Raw genomic sequence first — 27,321 nt, forward strand, 5'->3', positions numbered from 1 at the left:
GGTTATCAATAATTACTTAATATTATTATTATTCTCTAAATTTGTAATTTAGAACTCCGCATGTGTTAGCAGTAGTATAGACCCTGTTAGGAATTGTGTTAATTTAATTCTTGAGGTTAATAAATAAAGATTTGTATGATACTTAAACAATTTATGAATGATGTAACTGGGTTGAGCTGGGCTCCCCTAATTTGAGTTTCTGGTAATTATTGGATTGAGTTAGCCCGAAATAAAATTATAATATTTTAATTTGAATTATTTCTATATGCATGTTGGGCCTAAATTATGGGCCTGGTAATGGATTTGGGAATAGTAAGGTTTACTATGGGTTTTGGGGGCTTTATGCCGGCCCAGGTCCTAGTGCCGGTCCGACACATAGGTTGGGTCATGACATATATGATTTGAGAGAAAATTAATCTAAAAATTATTAATGACCACACTCAAAATTAATAATAAAAAAATAATGATTCATCTATTTATTTTCTTTTTTTTTAAATAATTATATAAAATTGAAGTACTATTAAATAAGATAAAGGACGAGTTAAAAAGATTCTCCATATATTTGTATACAATTTTAAGGCAATTGAAATAAAGAAAAAAAATCTTCTTAATACTATATTCCAAGAAGTCTTAATCGTTGCTTTTCTTCTTTTTCTCTTTCTCATATTCACAAGAATCATAACTTTGCCTCTCTCTTATCTTATTTTTTTTTTTGTGAGAAATGCAATATAATTATTTTAAATATGGATAGTATATTAATTCAAGAGCTTAACAGTCATTTTATTAAGATAAATACCAAATTATTCTTTATATAGCATGCTTAAATTCAAATGATTCTGTAAAAAACAAAAATTCAAATGATTCTTTTCATCTTTGATAAAGAAAATTGATTTGTCTTGCTAATGTTATCCATGTGACTTTTCATCAATGGCGCTTATGGTAATTGATAGTTTTTCATTGGAAATTATGCAAACTTGGCTGTTAAATTGAATTGGTGATCAATTAAATTATTTAATGATTATTAAGAAAAATGTATTTAATAGCATCAATAATGAAGCAATCATATAATAATTTCAAAAAATGAAAGCTCATAAAAAAAATTTAAAATTTAAGATTATAACGAGAATTTATTGTTTTATAAAGTTATTTTTCTTTAATTTTTACTCTATTCTTATTGCATATAAAAATTTCCATGCATTATTATATATTTTTTTTCTTAATAGATAATTTATTATTCTATATAATATATTGTTTTCTTTCATTTTAAATGAGTTAAAAAAAAATTTTTTTACCCGCTAATTTAATTTTTAATTTCTGCCCTGGATTCTCCCTCCTAGTGTTAGGTGGCTCACTAGTAACAAATTTAGTTTCTTTTTCTTCTTTAAGCTTTGTAAATATTTAGTGTATTAAGATTGTTAAAAATCAATTTATTTAGAGTTTAGAATATACTTAATTAGATTTTTAATCTTTACTCTCTTTAGAAAATTAGAATGAAATTTATCTTTTGATTAAATAATAATAATAATAATAAATAACCACCTTCCGACCTCTCTCTCAAATCTCTCCTTAATTTTCACTTCAAGGCCTCCTTCATTTGGTCAAATTGTGGATGCTGTCAATGTCCTTGATACCGACAGCACTACCTCTCTTAATTTTCATAGTTTTTTAATTTTCTTTTTTTTTTTAGTTTTTTTTTTCTCTTGATTTTTGGATTAAATTTAAAGTTTTATCTTTTTTCTAGTGATCTAAATAGATGAGTTATGACTTTAAGAGATATATCAACAGAAAATAAACCTTTTTAAAGGTTCATGGTTGAATAAAGTTGATTAGCACAAATCAAAGCTCCTATCAAGTCTCAGAGAAAATTTTTAAAGGCGTTACGCCTGTTGCTTGATATTTCAAAGTTAGGTATGCTGAGGACCGTTGCTTGATACTTCAAAGTCAAGTATGTTGGGGGAAAAACTCGCCCTCCCTCCAATGACAATTCCACTTCTCCTTCAATAATACTCTCTTCGTTTATTTTTTTTTATATATCATTTTTAAAAAATTATTTTGTTCATAATTATTTATTATTTTAAGAAGATCAAGAATTTTTATTTTTATTTTTTAATTTGACCCTTATATCTACTAAAAACAATAACAAAGATTTTCAAATTTGATCGGGTCATTGAATCAATAAAGATAAAGAGTGAAGAGTTTTATATTCGATTGGAATAAAACTGAAGTTTAACCGATATACTATTAAAGAAATATTATAAAATTATTAATAATAATACTTTATTATAATTAATTGTTATTATTAATAATAATAGTTTTATATATTTTATAAATAATTATTAAAATAAATTTAGCTAAATTTTAATATGCAAGTATTTTTTTTATTTTTAAATAATAATATTTAATTATTTGTAATAAAGAAATACTTAAAATTAAAATCGTGTAATAATAAATTTATTTAACTCAACACATTGTCACAAAATATATAGATTCCAAAATAATTAACCAATCGTCTCTTTCGAATGTCAATTTTCAATTTTCAATCAACAACACATAGATCTATAAGACATACACAAATACATATTTCACAAGTAATGCAATTCAAAATGAATACGACCGCGAAAACGCTCTGATATGATTAATTTTTAATAAGGATATTGAATAGTTACTGGTAAATAATTTGCATGGGATAAGATAATCATGAAACCTTGACCAATGTACTTTGCAGCTAATAATAATTGTAAAAATAATAAATTATATAACATAATAGATAAAATTTTATAATAATAATAATAATAATAATAATAATAATAATAATAATAAGATAATTCAATAATTCAAGTTAACATACTAATCTATGCTATACATAAATATGCAAGGTGGGGAACATTATTGGTTTTGTAAAAAATGTCTTTCATTTTTTAAATTATTTATAATTATATTTATGTTAGTTAAATTAATTTTAATGTTTGTATAAATTTAAAATTTTTAATTTTAAAAATCATATAAATTTAAAATTCTTAATTCTATTTATACTTAACTTTAATTAAATATAAACTTTTATGAGAAGTAATTAACTGAAATAAAAAATTAATAAGTGAAAAATAAAAAATATAATTAATTTATAATCTATGATATATATAAATGTATAAAGAGGGACTTTGAAATTACCAAAAATACTCTAAATCCTTTGTATGTAACACCCCTAAGTTCGGTAGTGCGTTCTACTGCTCCAGTGACCAATGCTGTCCGGACAGCTAGGATGCCTAGAACCGTACTTCAATATATGAGTGAGAAGACATAAAATAATGAAATACAAGAAAAGAAAAACAAAGGAAAAATCATAGCAAAGAAATGTAACCGAGTAAGTGAGCCGGGAAACCTAGCGATGGGTGATCAGAAGTCACGGCGTGGACCGTTGACTAGCTCAGATCATGGGAACCACGGGAAACATTTTTAGGACTTAAATAGACCATTGTTGAAGAGTAAATATCATTAGAAAGATCAAAGAAAAATTAAATATTTTGTACAAAGAAAAGTTAGAAATCGAAAAACAGACAAAATACGGTATTCAGAAAAATCGGAAAGCCACACGAGCAGGGCATTATGGTCATTTGACATCCCGAATTGTCTTTTGACCTAAATGTCCATTAAAAATAAATAGTATTACACTTAGAAAATGAAATGAAAAATTAATTTGGTGGTACCTAAAATAAATAGTGGAAATAATGGGTTAAATGTGGATTATGGGAAAGTTAAGTTTATAATATGAATTATTTTACTTAGTGGAGCACTAAGGGATTAATTTATCATTGAATTATGGCTGATATGGTCCACTCACCATCTGAAATCCATCTTCCTCATATTCTCTCAAAATGGCGAATTGAAGAACACATAGAACTCCATGGGCGTTTGCATGCAAGCTTAATCCACCCTCCATTTTCAACTCCATTCACTTAGCTTCTTTCATGAAAAATGGTCTACACACCACAAGGAAGATATTGATACCAATTTTGGGAAGTTTAAGCAAGGTTTAACAAGCTCCAAGCATAAGGTAAGTTCATAATTTTGAGAATTTCTTTGTTAAAGTTTATGTGCATGTTATGGGTATTAGTTTGGTGAAGGAAAATTTTGAGTTTGATGGGTTATTGTTGTTGTCATTTTGGACAGCCATGGTCACGTTTTTGATGAGGAAATTGTGCATATAATTGTTGAGAAATAATGTTGTTCATGGTGATTTAGTAACCTAGTGATTTAATGCATGTATATATGGTGAATTATACACTTTGATGGAAATTAACTTATGGTACGGCAATGTGATGTTGATGAGTGATTTGTGGCAGCTTGTGGACACTTGAGAAAGGGTGTATATTGAAGGAAGTGTGGGCAGCATATTGACCTAGAAGGATTGATGTTAAGTATGTAAATTAAAGTTGTAAAGTGTATGTAATGTTTGTGGTGTTTAGGTGTAATTGTAATGGTACTTAGAATTGTGATTGTGAATGATAATTGGTGTGTTGATGGTGATTGGAATCTGCCCAAAATAATGCTAATGTAATGTAGTAAATGTTGTTGGTAATGTGCCAAACAGTTTGGTAGGGTATGGAAGTAAACCTTGCAAGGTAAATAATGTGTTTGAAGTTGGGGTGTGAAATACATATTGAGGGCAGTGTATATTTTGGCCTATAACCTTGAATGTGTAACCTCAATTGGTATAAGACCAATTTGGGGTGAAACTAGGCACAAAATGTGCCAACTTTCATTGAGAAACCATGCCAAAATTCTGCTTGCAAGGTGACCTAAAAATTTGACCAATTCGGATTAGATGCAATTAGGACCTGAAAAATGACCAATTGGGCAGCAGTGAGTGTTTAGGCCATAACTCACTCAAACCAGGTCCAATTGACCTGAAATTTTGACCAAGAATAGTTAAGACCCATACCTACAAGTCTTATGAAGACACCAAAGCCCAGAAATGACCATAAGCAAGTCAAACAACTTGCACAAGTTCGGGTCCAAAAACTGGCCGAACCAGAATTGACCAATTTGACCTAAAATTGACCTAAAATGGTACCACTTGACCAGCAATAGTATAATGACCATAACTTGGTCTACTTAACTCGGATTGACCTGAAATTTTGCACCGCGTGCAATAAGACCTAGATCTACAAGTTTGTAGTTTCGACCGAGACCCGAAAACCGAGGGAACTAGATCGTCCGGTTAGGTCAAACCAGTGTTCCGGAATCCAGCAATTTGCATTAAAATGCACTAAGCAAGGAAATGACTTTGGTAAAACATACCAAATCTAAAACCTTATCGAATGTGACATATTAACGACACTAAAACCTAATTTACCTAAAACGCAATGAGGGTCGGTATATTAGGTGACTTAGTGAATAATTGAGTTCAGTGCATTATTTACCAAACCCCATCGATAGAGACAGTTTAATTTGGTACTGAAACACTTCAAATTGTGTTTCTCAGTTAACAAGGACTCAGCAAAAGGGAAAGAAATACTGAGTCAAGACCAGGAGACAAACATCAGAGGTTTGTGCACAACGGCTATTGCTTTTGAATTTTTCAATTGAAATAAATATTGAATATTTGTATATTATTGTTTTAAATTGTGTTTGTGCACAACAACTATTTCTTTTGAATTATTTTCAATTGAAATAAATTATGACTATTTGTATATTATTGTTTTAAATTGTGAAACTGTGAAAAATTGTTTGAATGATATTTGATGGATACTTATTGATTGAAAAGCACTGTAAATGGTTTGAAACCACAGCTATCATGTATATTGATTGTATTCCTCGCTAGCTTGTCTAGTGGGATGAATTGAATTCCCTCTCTGGCTGAAGTGTTGAGGTGTGTGCCTGTTGAGGACGAATAGAATGAGTACTCATATTTTTGCTAGCTAGCCATGTTATTCCTCATTAGTCATCGACTTTTGGGATGAATTGAATACCTCATTAGCCATCGGCTTTTGGGATGAATTGAATTATGGATCATGATTAAGCTGTGTGTGATTTATTGATGTGTATTGTCAGATTGTGAAATGGATTTAAACTCTCATTGACATATACTGTCTTTTGAATTCAAACCTGATCTGACTTATGGAAAATTATTGTGATATTGAGAAATGGAGTTTAAATTCTTGTTGACAATTATTGTCTTGAATTTAATTATGATTTTAAGTATCCACTATTTACATGACTTATGAATTGTGATTTAAATTGGATTTGGTTAATGTTGTGCACCACTGAGACATTGTCTCAACGATAGCTTTATTCTTTATCGCAGTAGAGAGATAGACGAGCAGAGACTAGGCTGCATATACATCCAAATGAGGGATTACAGTATATTGAGTATACCGCTTTTGCTTTTTGTACTGTAATGTATGACACTGTATGTACATATTGTATTTGGTTTTGAGCAGTTGTAAATTAAATTGTACTTGAAGTTGTAAATTAATTATGAGTGTTTTGGATTGTAAAAGTTGTATTATATTTCCTTATCTCAGACTTTGAAAAATTTCTATGGAATTGAGTTGATGAATTGTTGTGTTGAGAAATGTATTGAAGTTGAGATTTGGAAAATTATAGAAGTGCTTTTACAGGTTTTCTGAAGAACTGTTTTATCCAAAATACAGAGGGCACTTTGCCAAAAATTTTACAGAAATTCTAAATAAATCAAATGAGTTAGTTATTTCACTTCAGTTCACCAAAGTCTTTAACACCTGTAAACACCTGTAAATAGTGCTCACCACTGTAAAAGAAGTAAGAAAAGTTTTTAAAATCCCTTGTAGTGTATTTAATGGGTTATCAGTAGACGAAGTTGGTAATTCATTAGGTATACTACGGGATCATGTTATGCCTTACAGAGGGGTAAGGTGTGACATTGTATCATTTAGAATATTATAAATTCTAATACTACTCAAATTTAAAATATAATAAAAATATCCTATTACCAATAAAATTATAAATTTTGGTGAATGTTGATTTCTACATATATGCAGTAGCATGAATGTTATTTTTAAGATCAGGTTTTGATATATGAATAGAATTCTAAATAGAGTTTTATATTACAATTAATCAATTTTTAGGAAAAAATAATTGAGGAATAAAAATAATTTTTAAAGTTTGAATAACTTTTTTGTAACATTGAATTATATGATTTAACAAGGATGCTAATTAATTATTTTAATTGGATAGAAATAGTTGTCCTAATCATAATAAAATTGTTTGTTTGTATATTTATGGAATTATAATTAAATGCACATGAATTATTATATAATAAATGAAATTCGTATATTAAAAATAATTATATCAAGATTTAATCTCTAAAATAATATTTCTATAATTTGTCATCAATAATTTATAATATATAAAAAAGTGGGAAAGAGAGAGAACATTAAAATTACCAAAAATACCCATAATTATTGAATATTATTACAATGAAAGACTAAATTTAATTGGCTAATAAATATTAATTTATTTTAAATTTTTATTATTTAATTAATTTTAAAATTTATTTGAGAGTACGCATTATAAGATCTCCAAGATCTTTTTTTAATTTAGAAAAAAAAAATTGATTCTCCATTATTATACCACATATTCTATTTTAACACTAAAAAATACAGTGATTTCTAGAAATAGAAAAGGCTTTTTCTTTTGTTAAATTCATTTATAATAAGAGTCAAGTCTTTCATTGTAAAAAAAAATCTTTCATACCTATATATATATTATATTATAACTACAAATTAGGGCTCTAATAGGATCCGGAATGGAAAAAAAATTCATAATGAGAAAAAGTGAGATATAATCCAGAATTCTCGCGTTTGTATAATAACTTCAATGTTTGAATTAAGAGTTTATATCATATAAATTTAAAATTATTAATCCTACATGTACTCAAATTCTCCTTAATTAAGTTTTTTATTATAATTCAAAATATAATTATATAAATAATTAATAGAATTTTTTAAATCTAATAACACATAATCGAATATTTTAAAGATTGTTAAAAAAATATTTTTATAATGATAAATATTTCTAAAACTATATATGATCTGAATAGAATTTCTATCAAAAATATACTCTTAAAAATAATTAAGATGAAGAGACTAGATTATTCAAAAGAATTAATACTTCTAAATCTTTCATTCCTTATTAGTATACATGTGATATGTAGAAATATCAATATTTATGTATAAAGAATATAAGAAGTTTTATTTAAAATGGGAAAAGAAATTTAAGTCTTGTATGGATATAAAGTTAAAGGCAGAGATAGATGTAAATTCATAATTACTCCAACAAAAACCAAAAGTAAGAGGTAAATGTGATTGTATACATATCTGAGAAAAAGATACTGGTGTGTATATATATATATATATATATATATATATATATATAGATAAACATGCCAATGGTTGCTGCTTTCCTTTTTATTTATTTTTTTATGCAAACAAGATGAATTTATACGGCAGGCAAATGAGTAATGTCACTCGTATAAATCTCAAAAATCGAAAATGGACAATACTGAATAAAGCAAATATCTCCAATTGATTGATACACTTGTATTATATAGATATTTTTAAGCACATTTGTACAGCATTTCATAGTATTTAGATAGGTAATTTCATGCATAATCATCAAATTCATTAATTTTTGTAAATTTCATCACTCTGCACTGAATTCTATGTTTTTTGCACATTTTCAGGTGTTTTAAGGGAGTTCCAAAGCATACGAGTAAAGAAGGAAGCTTGGAAAAACGCAAGAAGAAGAGCATTCTTGCTGATACCCTTTACACGGGTCGTGTAAACATATCACAGACTCGTGTAACTTGCTGCCAGGAGAAAACCAAAGAAGTAAAAAAAGAAACAAAATACACGGGCTGTGTAACCTGTGGAGACCCATGTAACCTGTGGAGACCCGTGTAAGATTCTACCTGACAAAGTTTAAGAATTCCCAGAAGAATAGCAGAACACGGGCCGTGTAATTGGACCCGTGTAATCTTCTGTCCAAACACGAGATGCAGCTTTTAAGTTCTGGTAAGTTACATGCCCCTGGGCCATGTATCAGCCAACAGCCAGTTTCCTGAATAGGTTCCAACTCCAGTTTTTACATTCAGAACAGACTTCTAATGCCTTGGGGACTCTAAAAACCTAACGCTAGAACATTTAATATAAATAGAAGTAGCAGAAAACGGAGAGAGCAATCCGGACATCCAAGATCTGATAGCCGACCATACATACACCTACCTTCACATCTTCATCATTCTCTCAAAGTGGTCTTGAAGAATAGTGTATTGGCATCGAGAAGGAGCCCTTGGCTGAAGTTCCACAAGTTCAAAGCTGCAGATTCTCTTCAGTTTCTTTTGTTTTAATTCTTTAGGTCGCTTTTATGTTCTTTCATTTCATCTTTGTTATGTTTGCTAAACTCATCATGAGTGAGTAGTTTCTTTATTCTGGAATTAGGAGAGTAACGCTTGTAATCATTATTATGGACAAATATTGAGTTTTATCTATTGGATTTGAGTTTTATTCTTTGATTTACTATTTTGTGTTCTCAATGCATGTTATGTGTCGATACCCACTTAGACATGATATAAGATACTAATTGAAGAATTGAAAGGTGAAGATTGGTATTGAAAAATTAGAGTATTAAACTTAGGAAATCTGACCTAGAGATAGGCTGATGACCTTCATGGAGTTCCATAATTGATCATAAATCTTAAAGGGTTTTTATTAGGACTAATCACCGATGAAAGTAGGGTTTAGCTCTAATTGAAACACACCTTAGGTGCCTTGAGAGAGGACCTAGGATATCTTAGGATTAATTTCCATCAAAGCAACAATCCTCAATCCAATGAATAGACAAGATTGAAATCCATAATAAGGTTAAAGTATGAAATCTTAATTATGAAATTGTTTTAATAGATTGTTTCATTTTAAGTTCATTATTCTCCTAGTTTTTAGTGCTAAAGATAAATTAGATTTTCACTCCCATTATATTCGATGGCCCAGACAGTCAAAATTATTGTGTAACTTAGTACTTGCTAATTAAATTTCTCATGAGACGATACTCTACTCACTACTTTATTACTTGTTAGTGATCCATGCACTTGCGGGGTTGTAAAACCAACAAACAAGTTTTTGGCGCCGTAAGCGGGGAATTTATTTTTAGTAATATTAGGCGATAAGGCAATTTAGCTGATTTAGGCATTTACATTTACTATTTAAATTCATTTAATTTGTTTTTATTCTTTTATTTTCTCTCAGGTTTTTGGTTTGGTACATGACCAGAACAAAATCGGAGGAAGAAGTTTTGGACTTAGATCCTGAGATAGATAGGACTTTAAGAACCATTAGGAGAGAAAGCAGACACCAAGAACAACATCAAAAAATTTTAGAAGCTTTGGTCATGGCCAACAACAATCAGCCAAGACCCTTGAAGGCCTATGGAGCCCCATCTATCCAAGGATTCCAGCCTAGTGTTATAAGACCCACAGTGGAGGCTAACAATTTTAAACTAAAACCAGCATGACTCCAAATGATTCAACAAACCCAGTTCGGAGGTTCACCTACAGAAGACCCACACTATCACCTTCAGTGCTTTCTTGCCCTATGTGACACATTCAAGATGAATGGAGTCTCTGATCAAGCTACAAGACTCAGAGCATTCCCATTCTCCCTTTGAGATAGAGCAAGGAAGTGATTACTCTCTCAACCAACTAAAACATTCACCACTTGGGAAGACCTCTCCCAAGCTTTTCTAGCAAGGTATTTCTCACATGCGAAGACTACAAAATTGAGGGTTAAACTCAACACCTTTAGACAAAAGGAAGGTGAATCACTCTATGATGCATGGGAGAGATATAAAAACCTACAGAGGGAATGTCCACACCATGGCATAGAGGATTGGGTCTTAGTTCAGAATTTCTATAATGGGCTATTGCCCTATACAAGGAGGACAATAGATTTAATTGCAAAAGGAGACCTGATGGAAAAAACAGCAACACAAGCTCTTGAACTTCTAGAGAGGGTCGCTTATCACAATTATGAGTGGACAAATGAAAGGGGAGACACAAGAAGACCAGCAGGGATCCTGGAAGTGGACGCCCTAAGCATGATAAATGCTCAGTTTGACCAACTCACTAAAAGGCATGACAAAATGCAAGCAAATGCTGTAAGGATGAGCAACTAGCACTGCGACAGCTGTGGAGGAGGGTTTGTGACTTCAGAGTGCAACAACTTCAATGAACCCTCTATAGAACAGCTAAACTATGTGAATAACAGAGGAAACTTCAACCAGAGACAGCTCAACAATCCATATTCAAATACTTACAACCCTGGATGGAGAAACCACCCTAACTTCTCATGGTCCAACTCACAGAATCAACCTATGAACAAGCAGTAAGGGTACAGACCACTAGCACCCCCAGGTTTTCGAAAAAGAGGACAAAATCTAGCACAGCCACCCCTACCTTCTCAACCTCAATAGCCTGAATCAAGGTTGACTATGGAATCCATGATGGAAGGCTTTTTAGCACCCTAATAGTAGCAGAATGAAATGATAAAGCAATTAGCTTCCAGAATGGCCCAACTAGCCACCCATAATAAGATGCTTGAAAACCAAATCACTCAGTAGGTAAGCTCTTCAAGCAAGGCTGCTGGTAAATTGCCAAGTTAACCAGAGATGAACCCCAAAGAGCACTGCAAGGCAATTACCTTGAGGAGCGGTAGGACATTAGAAAAATAACCATCAGAGAAAAAATCAACAAAGAAATCCTTTGATGAATCTGATAACCAAACATAAGAAAAGAAGGAAGAAGATAAAAAGGAATTAGAAGAGGAAACAAAGAAGAATAAGAAGTTGCCAGAGCCATATCAACCACTTCTACCTTTTCCCTAGAGATTCCAGAAGGCTAAATTGGATAAGCAGTTTAGAAAGTTTTTAGAAGTTCTATAGAAACTGTACATTAACATTCCCTTCACAAAAGCACTTTCTCAGATGCCATCCTACGCTAAGTTCCTTAAAGAAATACTTTCAAAGAAGAGAAGGTTGGAAGACTATGAGACTGTTGCTCTTACAGACGAATGCAGTGCCATATTACAAAACAAGCTGCCACCAAAGCTCAAAGATCCAGGAAGCTTCTCTATACCTTGTCTTGTTGGCAACATGAAAATAGACAAAGCACTCTGTGATCTAGGTGCAAGTGTGAGTTTGATGCCTCTATCAATATGTCGGAAGCTGGATGTAGGGGAGCTCAAACCCACAACAATTTCATTGCAGTTGGCTGATCGATATGTCAAGTACCCGATTGGCATCCTAGAGAACATCCCCATTAAGGTGGGAAAATTCTTCATTCCTGTTGATTTTGTTGTCTTGGAAATGGAGGACGATGTCCAAATTCCTATCATCCTGGGAAAACCTTTCTTGGCAACCACCGGAGCTATTATAGATGTTAAGAATGGGCAGTTAACTCTTAAGGTAGGAGATGAAGAAGTAGAATTCAACCTGTTTGGGGTAATAAAGCATAAACTTGAACCTGATAAATGCTTAAGAGTTGACATAATTAACGAGCTAATTGAAAAGGAATCTCACAAAACACATCCTGAAGATCCTCTTGAAGCATGCATAATGCACAGCTATACAACAGACAATGAAAACACAGATATTTAAGCTTGTGCAAAATCTTTAGAAGCTAGCCCATCCCTGACCTTAACTCAAGCTCTCCAGGTGGAAGAGCTAAAGGAGGAGCAACACAAAAGCAAGTCATAGGAGAACACCAAACAGGTAGAACTGAAACTTCTCCCCTCCACACTAAGGTATGCATTCTTAGACTCAAACTCTAAATGTCATGTTATTATAAATGCTAGCCTATCAAATGTAGAAGAGAAAATTTTATTAAAGGTGCTTAGGACCCATAGCAAGGCTATAGGGTATAGAATAGAAGACTTGAAAGAGATCAGTCCTTCAATTTATATGCATAGGATACCTATGGAGGAAAACAGTAAACCCACTATTGAACATCAAAGAAGATTAAACCCAAACATGAAAGAAGTAGTTAAGAAGGAAATTCTGAAACTATTAGATGCAGGTATTATATACCCAATTTCTGATAGTAAATGGGTTAGTCCAGTGCATGTAGTGCCTAGGAAGGGTGGGACAACTGTCATTCAAAATGCAAATAATGAATTAATCCCTACTATGGTAGTCACTGGTTGGCGCATAAGCATAGATTATAGGAAATTAAATAGTGCCACTAGAAAGGACCATTTTCCTCTCCCTTTCATAGATCAAATGTTAGAAAGGCTAGTAAAACATTCCTATTTTTGCTATCTAGATGAGTATTCAGGATTTTTCCAAATCCTTATTCATCTAGAAGACTAGGAAAAGACCACATTCACATGCCCTTATGGAACCTTTGCATATAGAAGAATGCCTTTTGGTCTTTGCAATGCCCCTGCTACTTTTTAAAGATGCAAGATGGCCATTTTTTCTAATTATATTAAAAATATTATGGAAGTTTTTATAGATGATTTTTTTGTCTATGGAATTACTTTTGATAAATGCCTAGCTAACTTATCCAAAGTGTTACAAAGATGTGAAGAATCAAACTTGGTTCTGAATTGGGAAAAATGTCACTTCATGGTAAGGGAAGGTGTAGTTCTTTGGCACCTAGTATTAGAAAGAGGAATTGAAGTTGATAGGGTAAAAATTGAAATTATTGAAAAGATGCCACCACCAACATCAGTCAAAGGAGTGCAAAGCTTTTTGGGACATGCAGGCTTTTATAGAAGATTTATTAAAGATTTTTTCAAAATAGCTAAGCTATTAACTAACTTGTTAAGTCAAGATGTTCCCTTTGATAGGATTAAAGAAGCCTTAATTTCAATACCAATTATGCAACCACCTAATTGGGAGATGCCATTTGAGGTGATGTGCGATGCAAGTGACTATGAAGTTGGAGTAGTACTCAAATAAAGGAAAGTTAAAAAGCTCTATGCCATTTACTATGCCAACAAAACACTTGACGATGCACAAATCAACTATGCTACCACAAAAAAGGAATTCCTAGCAGTAGTGTTTGCAATTGAAAAATTCAAATCCTACCTACTTGGATCAAAAGTCATTGTATTCACAGACCATGCTGCTATCCGGTACTTTTTGAACAAGAATGAAGCAAAGCCAAGGTTGATTCGATGGATTTTACTCCTACAAGAATTTGACCTTGAAATCAAGGACAAAAAGGGATCCGAGAGAATAGTAGCTGACCACCTCTCAAGGCTGAAACAGGAAGACATAGGAGACATTGAGGATTTACCAATTGATGACTCATTTTCTGATGAGCAATTATTAGCATTCTCTCAAGCTCCATGGTATGCTGACTTTGTTAATTATCTTGTATGTAGAATATTGCCACCAAATATGTCTTACCAGCAAAGGAAGAAATTCCTACATGATGTGCGATTCTACACATGGGAAGAACCCCTGTTCTACAAGAGATGTAATGATGGGCTAATAAGAAGATGCATATTGGAGGAGGACATAGAGAACATTCTGCAGCACTACCATTCATCATCATATGGAGGACATTTTGGCACCACAAAAACAACAGCTAAGATTTTGCAAGCAGGGTTTTACTGGCCAAATCTATTTAAGAATGTGAGATCCTTTGTGTTAGCTTGTGATCAATGCCAAAGAACAGAGAACATCTCAAGAAGGAATGAAATGCCACTGCACGGTATACTTGAAATAGAACTATTTGACGTGTGGGGAATAGACTTTATGGGTCCATTCCCAACCTCTTTTGGAAACAAATATATCCTAGTTGGTGTTGATTATGTGTCAAAATGGGTAGAAGCAATAGCCACACCAACAAATAATGCCATAGTGGTCACAAAATTCCTTAAGGAGAATATCTTCACAAGATTTGGTACACCACAAGCAATAATCAGTGATGGAGGGAATCACTTCTGCAATCAACAATTTGAAATGTTATTGAAGAAATACGGAGTGACTCACAAAGTAGCAACACCTTACCATCCTCAAACCGGTGGTCAAGTAGAAGTTTCAAACAGGGAGCTAAAACATATCCTTGAAAAAATAGTTAATCGCTCAAGGAAGGACTAGTCTATAAAGCTGGATGATGCACTGTGGGCATACTGCACTGTATATAAATCTCTCATTAGAATAACACCCTTTCGCCTAGTTTATGAAAAATCTTGCCACCTCCTTGTCGAACTCGAACACAAAGCCTATTAGGCAATTCAGAGCTTAAATTTTGACCTAAAAGCTGCTGGTGAGAAAAGGCTTCTATAACTCAATGAGCTGGAAGAAATCAAACAAGATGCCTATGAGAATGCTAAAATCTTCAAGGATAAGACCAAAAGATGGCACGATAAGTGCATATCAAGGAAAGAGATCAAGGAAGAAGACCTTGTCCTGCTATTCAATTCGAGATTAAAACTCTTCCCAGGGAAGTTGAGGTTAAGATGGTCCAGACCCTTTAAGGTAACTCAAGTCTTCCCGGATGGAGCGGTAGAAGTATGGAGCAAAACTTTAGGTGCCTTCAAAGTCAAAGGGCAGAGATTGAAGCCATACTTCTCAGGGGATAAAATTGAGGATGGATTCACCCAATCCTACAGCATCCCTCCAACTCAACAATGAAGCTGAAGAACAATCTAGCTAATAACTATAAACAAGCGCTCTTTGGGAGGCAACCCAAACACTTTTGTAACCCTTCTTTTGATTTTCATTATTTCACTTTATGTTCTTTAATTTTTGAAGGTACCCCAAAACACAATTCTGCAATAGCAAGGAACTAAAAGCAAGGAAGGAGTGGAAATATCAAGTTAAAACCACACAAGAAAAGATTGCAGAAAACTGGGGAAGTAACTCTGTAGCTAATCTTTGCATTCATTTCATTCATATAGATAGAGATATATTGGCATGAATAAAATATAAAATAAATAAAAAAATAAAAAAATAAAAAAAAAGGAGAATCAGAAATTTACATGGGCCATGTATATAGTTTTACACGCTCCGTATAATAACCTAGAAACTCAGAAACACACTTACATAAGCTCCAGAAACTTACACAGGTTGACCCCGTGTAATGTTACACGCCCTGTGCTTCATATAGGGAGAGAAAAATTCTGAATTTAAGGGAGACAAAAAGTTACATGGATCTCCAAATAAATTTACATGGCCGTGTAACTTGTCAAGCAAAGCAATTTTCAGACAGAGAGTTACACGGGTTCTTGGACCACGACTCGTGTAGTGATACATGACCTGTGTATTGAGTCACAGACTTGATACCCAGGAGCACGAAATGTGAGAAACGAAAGGAAAAACAACCCTTTAAATTCTCCCAGCACCCCTTAAACTCCCATTCTTCCTCTCCACGCCTCTTCCTCTTTAAAAACCTCTCAAATGCACACTCCATTGACAAACCCTAGCTCTTTCTCCCTCCCTAAACACCAATGGCTCCTGCTAAGTGCCCAATAAGAAGAATGGGCTCTTCCTCAAGACAAGGAAGAGATTCTTCACCCTCACCACCCCAGTCATCACCACTACACCCAAGAACAAGACAGCCACAGCAAAGCCCACCTCAACCATAACCCCCACAGCCAGCACAACTGGAGTTCTCCATTGTCTGGCCATTCCCTGATTCCACCCACTGAGATTTGTGTGCATGGCTTACATGGATTTCGGATTGTTGGAATAACTCGGCTTGTGAGAGGAGATTGATGGGCTACTTGCAAGCATTGGAAGGACTCAATTCGCCCAACTCCAATTCCCCACCTATACAGGCACCACGCTTAAGTTCCTTGGAAGCTTCAAGGCCACCTTATGGCCCACAAATAGAGAGGACAGGGGCAGGATCGAGTTTAGACTGCTGGACATTGATCAGTTAATGAACATCGATGAATTTAATGCAATATTCAGCTTCGACAGCATCGGGTTCTAGGAGATTCTGTGAAATAGGATGATCTACAATAGTGTGGACTTCTGGTGCTCCATTGCACTGAACACCGAAGTTTACAACTCCAGCAAGTCCAAATCCTTGGGTATCACTAGCCCCACTCTGAGGTATATTCACAGGATAACAGCTCACGCCATCACGAGCGGTGGTGTGGGCGTTGTAAACGCCAATGAGCTTTTCTTCTTGTGGTGCATGGTCTCTGGCTAGTGTTGCAGCATTGCTTTCTTCCTGTGCAACCATCTACGCCACATATCCCACTAGCCTATGGGGCATATACACTAACCATAAACACTAACCATTAACCTTTTTGAGGAAAGCCTAATGCATAAAGGACAGGTATGTCAAGTGCAAAAGGAAAATATGAGGAGAGGGTGTAAAATTCAGGAAAGAGTGCAAGTGTACAACTAAGATCAAACAAAATTTGACTTTCCAACCCAGCAAAAGCAATGAGTTTGGGGAAGATGACAAAAAGGGACATATAAAAAAAAGGGGGGGGGGGTGTCCAACAAGTATCATGAAAGTATGCTTAGCACTATAAAGAACCCTTCCTCCCCACACAAAATTAGCAGAATAAACTTGGTATGCTTAGAACTTTGTGTATGAAAGCTATCCTCATATTTGCATTCCTTAAAACCCTTTATTGGTAACCAAATCATTATTCCTTAACTCCATTACAACCTTTCTAAAGACCTTTTGATCTTTTAAAAGTGTGTGCTACATTAATGGAGATAGGAAATTGAGATGTGCCTACAGAGTTAAAATTAAATCAAACTCACTAATATTCTTCAAGGGAGGCAAATTTGGGGGAAGTAAGTGTTTCTTAAATCTATTCTGATAAAACAAGTTATTTGTGACTTATTAATAGCCTTACATAGAGGAATAATTAGTTAAAACACCACGAAAGGGGTGAAGCTTCAAGCAGGCAGCTATTGAGACCCTTATGCCTTGAAAAAATGTAGTTGGTATGAAGGATTGAAGGATTTCAATTATATGCACATTGAATTTATGGTTATATTTCTGAGTTTTCCCCTAAAATGTGTTCTGAAAAGGTTTTGATTTGCTTGAGGATAAGCAAAAATTTGAGTTTGGGGATATTTGATACACTTATATTATATAGATATTTTTAAGCATATTTGTACAATATTTCATAGCATTTAGATAGGTAATTTCAAGCATAATCATCAAATTCATTAACTTTTGTAAATTTCATCACTCTGCACTGAATCTATGTTTTCTGCACATTTTCAGGTGTTTTAAGGGAGTTTTAAAGCATTGGAGTAAAGAAGGAAGCTTCAAAAAACTCAAGAAGAAGAGCATTGTTGTTGATGCCCTTTACACAGGTCGTGTAAACATACCACAGACTCATGTAACTTGCTGCCAGGAGAAAACCAAAGAAGTCAAAGAAGAAACAAAGTATACGGGCCATGTAACACGACCTGTGTAACCTATGGAGACCCGTGTAAGATTCTGCCCGGTAAAGCTTGAAGATTTCCCAGAAGAATAGTAGAACACGAGCCGTGTAATTGGACACGTGTAACTGGCCAAGACCCGTGTAATCTTCTGTCCAAACAAGAGATGTAGCTTTCAAGTTCCAGTAAATTACACACCCTTGGGTCGTGTAGTGGCACACGGGCCGTGTATCAGCCGACAGCCAGTTTCCTAAATAGATTCCAGCTCTAGTTTTTACATTCAGAATAGACTTTTAATGCCTTGGAGACTCTAAAAACCTAACTCTAGAACATTTAATATAAATAGAAGTAGCAGAAAATAGAGAGAGTAATCCGGACATCCGAGATCTGATAGCTGACCATTCATACACCTACCTTCACATCTTCATCATTCTCTCAAAGTGGTCTTGAAGAATAGTGCATTGGTATCGAGGAGGAGCCCTCGGCTGAAATTCCATAAGTTCAAAGCTACATATTCTCTTCGGTTCTTTTGTTCTAATTCTTTAGGCCACTTTTATGTTCTTTTATTTCATCTTTGTTATGTTTGCTAAACTCACCATGAGTGAGTAGTTTTTTTATTCTGAAATTAGGAGAGTAACGCTTTTAATCATTATTATGGACAAATATTGAGTTTTATCTATTGGATTTAAGTTTTGTTCTTTGATTTACTATTCTGTGTTCTCAATGAATGCTATGTGTCGGTACCCACTTAGACATGATATAAGATACTAATTGAAGAAATGAAAGGTAAATATTGGTATTAGAAAATCAGAGTATTAAGCTTAGAAAATCTGACCTAGAGATAGGCTGATGACCTTCGTGGAGTTTCATAATTGATCATAAATCTTAAAGGGTTTTTATTTGGACTAATCACCAATGAAAGTAGGGTTTAGCTCTAATTGAAACACACCTTAGGTGCCTTAAGAGAGGACCTAGGATATCTTAGGATTAATTTCCATCAAAGCAACGATCCTCAATCCAATGAATAGACAAGATTGAAATCCATAATAAGGTTAAAGTGTGAAATCTTAATTCTGGAATTGTTTTAATAGATTGTTTCATTTTAGGTTCATTATTCTCCTAGTTTTTAGTGCTAAAGATAAATTAGATTTACACTACCATTATATTCGATGGCCTAGACAGTCAAAATTGCTATATAACTTACTACTTGCTAATTAAATTCCTTATGGGACGATACTCTACTCACTACTTTATTACTTATTAGCGATCCGTGCACTTGCTGGGTTGTAAAACCAATAAACATTGATGAAGCACTATAAAAATTTTTGTAATTAATAACAGATTTTTTATTGGTAATTATTATTTTTATGTGGCTTGAATTTTGAATATGTTTTCATGGACCCGAATTATGACCTGACCCAAAAGTTTTGCGCTGTGACCCGATTGCGATAAAAGGTGAGATCTGTGGTGGTAGCAGAGGGCACAGGCAGATAGAAGAGACCGTCCCAAGTTGAAAAATAAAAAGGAAAAGTAACCAAAAAGTTCTGGGAATGTGGTTGACAGGTTTATTGATTCTGATGGCGATGACAGTGTTGGAGAAATTCTATCCATGAGTTCAGATCATAAACAGAATTCCTAGATTCTTGATACTGGTGCTACTTATAATATGTGTCCACACAGAAACTGATTTGTCACTTGCAAACAGATGAGTGGTAAGGTGTTTCTGGGCAATGATCATGCATTACCTGTGGAAGGAATTGGTAATATCATATTGAGGATGTTTAATGGCATTGTTAGAACTATGGAGTTTTGGCATGTTCCAAGACTAAAGAGGAATATGATTTCTCTTGAGACACTTGACTCTCATGGATTCAGATACCATGCAGAGAATGGAGTTCTCAAAGTGTGCAAGAGCTCTATGGTACTCATGAAAAGCAGTTTGATTTTAGGATTATATTTTCTTCAAAGCAGTACAATTTTAGGGAAAGCTGCAGTAGCATCCAGAAGCAATAATCAGAATTAGACTCAATTACTGCATCTACGTCTTGGTCATATGAGTGAAAAAGGGTTATCTGTGCTGATCAAGTAGGATTTATTGGACGAGTGGAAAATAAAATCTATGGACTTTTATAAAAACTGTGTGTTTGGCAAACAGACCAGGGTGAAGTTCGATAAAAAGGCTGTGCACAAAACTAGAGGAACGATGGATTATATCCACTTAAATCTATAGGGTCCTAACAGAATCCCTTCCAAGAGCGATGCTAGGTACTTCATGACTTTGATTGATGATTACTCTCAGATGGTGTGGGTGTATTTTCTAAAAACAAAAGATGAGGTATTTTCAACCTTTGTAAAGTGAAAGACGATGATTAAGAAGCAGACAAAAAAGAAGTAAAAAATCTTAGAACTGATAACGGGTTAAAATTTTGCAACCATGAGTTCGATGCATTCTGTAACAATGAAGGTATAGTGAGACACTGCACTTGTGCAAGGACACCACAATAGAATAGTATTGCAAAACCCATGAACACAATGCTTTATGAAAAAACATGAAGCATGTTCTCACATTCAGGATTAGAAAAGGATTTCTAGGCTAAAGCAATGAATACAACATGTTTCTTAGTTAATAGATCTCCATCTATAGCTATTGAGTGCAAAACTCCTTTTTGGTTCGATTCACCTACTGATTACTCTCAACTGAAAGTGTTTGGATACCCTACTTATGCTCATATGAGGGATGGTAAGCTTGAGCCGAGGGCAAGAAAATGCATATTTCTAAGGATGCATTTGGAGTGAAAGGCTACAGGTTGTGGTGCAATGATCCAAAGTCTCCAAGATTAATTATTAGTGGGGATGTGACATTTAATGAGTCTGCTTCATTGGATAGTCAGAGGGAGAAGTCAATAGTAGAATTAGATCATGGTGTCAGAGAACAAGTGGAGCTTGACATTGATACTTCAGCAGTTCAATCCAGTGATTCAGAGGATAAGGTGCAACATCCTGATCAACAAGAGGATGCATCTGAGCAATAGCAATAGGAACCATATAGCATTGCAATTAGTAGAGAGAGAAGATGGATTAGACCTCCGAAGATATGCATATGTAGATCTAGTTGCATTTTCCTTGTCAGTTGTTGAGATAATTGATGTGTATGAACCCAACAATTATAGAGAAGCTATTTCTTATTTAGATGCAAATCAGTGGGTCGGTGCTATGGGTGAAAAAACTGAATATCTTCACAAGAATCAGACTTGGGAGCCTATAACATTGCCTAAGGGACAGAAATGTTGGGAAGCTTTTCTTGTCTCAGTAGGCATATGTTGAAAAGTGCTTAAGCATTTCAACATAAATAATGCTAAGCCTACGATTGTTCCATTTGCTGCCCATTTCAAGTTATCTGCAGATATGTCACAAAAAACAGATAAGGAGATGGAGCATATGTCCAATGTTCCTTATACGAGTGCTGTTGGTAGCATCATGTAAGCTATGGTTTGCACCCGATCTGATATTTCACATGCAGTTAGTGTTGTGAGTAGGTACATGGCGTGTTCTAGGAAAGAGCATTGGCAGGTAGTAAAATGGATTCTAAGGTATTTGAAAGGTACTATAGATGTTGGTCTGACATTTAATAGGGCCAAGATAAGTGATTCAGTTGTTGGCTATGTGGATTCAGATTTTGCAGGAGACTTGGATAAAAGGAGATTTCTGATAGGTTATTTGTTTACTCTCTCTAGAAGTGCTATCAGTTGGAAGGCAATATTACAAGCTACAGTTGCTTTGTCTACCACAGAGGCTGAATATATGGCTTTGGCAGAGGCAATAAAGGAAGCTTTATAGTTACAGGATTTGGTGGATGATCTTGGGTTGATATAGAATAAGCCAATAGTATTTTGTGATGACTAGAGTGCAATACATCCCGCAAAAAATCCGATGTACCATGAGAAACTAAGCACATTGATGTTAGATATCACTTCATTTGGGACATTGTATCTCAGAGGATTGTAGTTATACAGAAAGTCTCTATACATGATAATCCAACAGATATAATGACCAAGGGAGTCCCAATCAACAAGTTTAGGCATTGCCTAGACTTGGTTGGTGTTTGGAGTGCTCAGTAGTGCGCTTGCGAGGGCATATGGCAAGATAAAGTGTTTGTGGTTATTTTGTTGATGATGGAGGGAATTCAAGTGAAGGGAAAAAATTGTTATTCTTATGTGGCTTGAATTTTGAATATGTTTTCATGGACCCGAATTGTGAATTGATCTGAAAACTTCGTGTTGCGACCTAATTAGGATAAAAAGAGAGAACCGTGGTGGTAGTGGAAGGCACCAGTAGATAGGGCCGGACCGGAAGCTCGCCTAATCTCTTTAGGGGTGCAAGGGCAACACTCTTGTGGTATAGACCAGTATAAATATTGTAATATTCTGCCCTTTGCGGTAGAATTGTGAGATATTCAGGAGGGTTAGGGTTTGAGAGTTCTGAGTGATTGTATCTTGCTATTTTTATCATAGTGGAACCTTTTCTTTCGTCTTATCCGTGGACATAGACCTTACGGTCTACCCACATTAAATCTTGTGTTATTCTTCTTCTTTATTTTATACTGTGTAATTGTGCAATTTGTGTGTATGCCTTAGAATTGCATGCTTATTATAATAGTAATTATGTAAAATCCGTTAGTAATTGAAATTATCAATAGATTACCAATAAATTCCGTGGTTGTAATAAACCTTGTTGGTAATTTTTTATCGAAACATCACCATTTTATCTCCATTGTTATTATCTTCACAAATAAATTAAATTATAAAATAAAAATTATAATATATAATTGTACTTTTATTTTTTTTATTTTTATTAAATATAAACATAAAATAATAATTACATTACTTTACATTATACTTTGTTATTTATTACTGATTAATTATATTAAATTATATATTAAGATAAAATAACTAAGAACAAAAACAATTTACCAAACATGAATTCTTCTTGCTTTGATTCCTGTTGTATAAACATCATGCTTCCATCCATACAATGTCTATGCGTGAATTAAGCGGTTGAAATTATATTAAAATGTCTTCTCTTAATTAGCATTTACCAATTAATTAAACAAAACTAATTGCTTTAATTGATTTGCCTCTGGCATAAAAGGTATAAGCATCCTCTCACTCTCAATTGTATATATTTTATCTATTTTTAAAATAATTATGACTGATAATATTTATTACCCATTTTCCTATATTTTTAGTTTATTAATTTTTTATTCTTAAGTGGTATTAGATACTTGCAATTAGCCTTAACAATAAAAAGAAAATTTTGTCTATTAGCAATTTAAAAGGTATTTGATGTTATAATCAAAAATAAAATTAATAATCGAAACAAAAAAATTATGATGATGTTTAATTACATTTTTATTATTATTTTTAATTATTACAATTTTACTATTAAAATAAACAAAATATATTTGAACAGAAATTTATTAAATTATATAATTTTATTCGTTATCCTCTTGAGAAATAAAATAATAACTTCATGCAACATGATATGGAACTACAATCCAATTTTATTTAAGACTAACAAATTAACATATAAAAAATTTAAAAATATAAATTAACTTTAATTAAGAATAAAATAAACTAAAAATAATATGTTATGATTAAATTATATTATATATGAAAAACTAATAGAAATTTAGCCACAAGTACCATTTATTATTTATATTATTTATAAAAATATTACTAAAAACAATATTTTTAGTGATAGATATATAATTTGTCGTTAATAATATAGCTTAATGACAACAAAATTGTTACTAGCAACTTTTAGCGATGATGTATTTGTCATTAATACTTTTAAACTTTTAGCAATAGATATATGAGTTCGTTGCTATTAAAATAATCCAAATGAATTTGCCTATTAAACCTTTTAGCCATGACAAATTTGTTGCTAACAATTTTTAGCAAAAAAATTTATGTAGAAACTAAATTCATAAAAAAAGTTCAATTCTAATATTATTATAATTAATAAAAATTAAAATTATAAATTTCTTTGAGTAGTAACTCTACTTATAAAAAGTTTTATTTCAATTTCTAATTTTAAATTGTATAATTTATAATTGTAATGCTATAAGTATTATTAATTCATTAAAAATTATGTAATTTATTATAATAAAATTAATAAAATCTGAAATATTGAATCTCACTTTCACTAATTTATTTTTTAATTATTCTTAATATTTAAAAAATTATATAAATTCTTAAATTTTAATTACTAAAAAATTAATTGTATGTGCTTTAAAAATTAATGAATTAAAATTAATTATTTAAGAGTTCATGAATTTAAATTTTAATTTGAATATAATTTTTATGTTAAGACTCTTAAATCTTAATACCATATGTGATTTTTATAATAATAAATTCTAAGATAAAAGGAATCTCAATTAATATATTTATAAGTGGTTCACTAATTATAGAGAAGTCATTATTGAAAAAAAAAATTAGGTTAGTAATTCAGTGATTCCTTTTAAACTTTTATAAAATATTAAGTACAAAAAAAAATTCAAAATATTAAAAAAAAGTAACAGAAAAGAAATGAAAAGGGAAAAGTGTTGAGGAAGCAAAATACTTTGAGGGTCACAAGTCTACCATTAGCTCTGTTAAATTTTTTATTAACTAGTGAAATTTAACACTGATCAAACTACTACGTTGTATCTTTATTTTTATTAAATTAATTAGTTGATATATATTTTAAAAAATATTATTATTTAATTTTTTATTTTTCTGAAACTAAATAATTGTCTCTATATTTTAAAAAATATATTAGTTAGTCTTTATAATTTAGTTATGTTAACTCTTTAGTCCCTCTAAATTTTTTATATCCAAACTAATGACTCTTTCTTTTTTATTATTCTCTTATCATCAGTTATTTTTTTTTTATTGATGTAATTAATTATGTTAAAACAAAGAAAGTCAGGTCAATTTATTAAAATAATAATTTAATTAGTATTAAAATTCATTGACAAATAAAAAAAATTAATGAAGGGATTAAACAAATTGATGAACTAAAAATGAAAAGATTAAATAATATATTTTTCAAAATACAAGAACTAAATAATTAATTTCATTTTAAGCTATAAGATTAAATAATAATTTTTTTACATAAAATAAATAAGTTATTTTCTTAAAAAAAAAAAAAAATCCATGTTCGCTCTTTGTTTGTCTCTATTTTCTAATGGATAAAAAGTAGTTCATAAAGGCATATTCTAAAGTGGCTGTTGAATTGAAATATCAATTTAAAGCAGCGGATGCACAAAGCCACTAGGTATTTTCATGGAGCTACAATACAAACTACAAATTGATCGTTTTGAAAATGAAACTGAAGTGTGACCTTTTGGTTTTAGTGAATCTTCATCTTCTTGTCCTCTGTTCTTTTATTCCGAACTTGTAAACCAGCAACATTACATTTGGTTACGCTTGTACACATTAGAATGGAACCCTAAATCCATTGTATAGTGAAATTGAATGAAATGAATTTTCCCTTGCAATCATTACAAAATGAAAGATCCATGGAATTTATTCATAATTATCAATTCTATGGTTCATTTTTATATTGAATATTGAAAGATAAATCATTAAATCTGTCCAATCAACTGAAAGAAGGTGAAAAAAACTCAATCATAGAATTGTTCAATGACATATACACAATTCTTATTAAGTGTTATTAAGAAATTATCTAATAGTTAGTTGCATAAAAGATTTTATTGAATTAACCTTTGTTTATTTTATAGAAAATAGTTTACATACAAAATATATTTTTCATGAAAATTATTTTATAAAAAAAGTAGTTTTTATTATTTAATTGTATTGATAAACTAATTGTATATATATTTTTTTTATATATGTATAAATTTTTTCATATTTTAATAAGATTGAAAAGAATTTAATTTTTTAAAAAGATAAAATTATTGTTTCTTAAAATTAACTTAATTTTTTCTTTAATTAAGAAAAAAATTTCTTTTAATTTAATTTTTAAATACTCAAACACTAAAAAATACCAAAATTCGTAAAACAAACAGAACTCTAACTGCCTTTTAAGAAATCAATTTAATTATTGAATGTCTGTAAACGGTATAGTATTTATTGAAATCAATTTTAAATATGTTATAGTATTTATATCTTTTTATTTAAATTAATAAAAATTTCTTTGTTGATAGATATAATGCTTAAAGTAGTTATAATTAATTTTTCTAAAAAAATAATTATAATTAATTTATTATTTAGTTCTTAAAATTTTATAAAATTAATCAATTAAATATTTCAATTTTTTATTTATTGAAAACTTAATAAGCAATAATTAATGGATTGTATAACATTAGTTAGTACTTTTCTATCAACTAATTCTTACCATAAATAGAATAAATCTCAAAACAAATAAATGATAAAATTCCAACTTGAAATATTATACTCTATACACTTCTAAAGGTCAAAAATAAATAGTAATATTTGTATTTTTAAAATTAAATTAGTTGATTTATAATTTTTAATTTCATTAATAATTTAGTCATTCATTAATTTAGTAATATTAAAATTTTATTTTTCGTAAAACAGAAATTTTTTATATTGAATATATATATATATATATATATATATATATATATATAGTAGCTACATATACAATTCTCAATCAATAAAGATAAAATTTAATATGTAAAAAGTTTAATGTGTTTACGTAAATATTGGGCAAAAAATATAGTGACTACTTCACAGGAAAGAGTGGTAATGAAGCACATTATTGTGGTAGTCAAAAGGGCAAATCCTCCAACTACATTATAATACTTTATCCCTCGTATAGAAGCGGCTCTTGTTGAATATTTTATGTATACCACACGCTCCACCCCTTTCAGGCACTAATTTTTTATTT

At 31.8% G+C, this 27,321-nt stretch overlaps 1 protein-coding gene and 1 pseudogene across 1 annotated transcript; one reads left to right on the forward strand and one right to left on the reverse strand.

Moving 5' to 3' along the window:
• Positions 1-10,821: 10,821 nt before the first annotated feature.
• On the reverse strand, positions 10,822-10,916 carry LOC131178203 (small nucleolar RNA R71; annotated as a pseudogene).
• Positions 10,917-11,004: 88 nt separating this feature from the next.
• Positions 11,005-12,687, forward strand: LOC110663320 (uncharacterized). The gene is made up of 2 exons (XM_021822577.2): positions 11,005-11,190; positions 12,016-12,687. Exons 1-2 carry the CDS (start codon positions 11,005-11,007, stop codon positions 12,685-12,687), a joined length of 858 nt encoding a protein of 285 aa, XP_021678269.2.
• The last annotated feature ends 14,634 nt before the right edge of the window (positions 12,688-27,321 follow it).

Source organism: Hevea brasiliensis, chromosome 2 (assembly GCF_030052815.1).
Source record: "Hevea brasiliensis isolate MT/VB/25A 57/8 chromosome 2, ASM3005281v1, whole genome shotgun sequence".
Taxonomy (NCBI): domain Eukaryota; kingdom Viridiplantae; phylum Streptophyta; class Magnoliopsida; order Malpighiales; family Euphorbiaceae; genus Hevea; species Hevea brasiliensis.

Excerpts from the sequence above, each read along its gene's own strand:
- LOC110663320 (XM_021822577.2), top strand. The coding sequence starts at position 11,005 with ATGGAAAAAACAGCAACACAAGCTCTTGAACTTCTAGAGAGGGTCGCT. Across the intron at positions 11,191-12,015 it reads ACAAAATGCAAGCAAATGCT|ATGCCATCCTACGCTAAGTT; the intron begins GTAAGGATGAGC and ends GCACTTTCTCAG.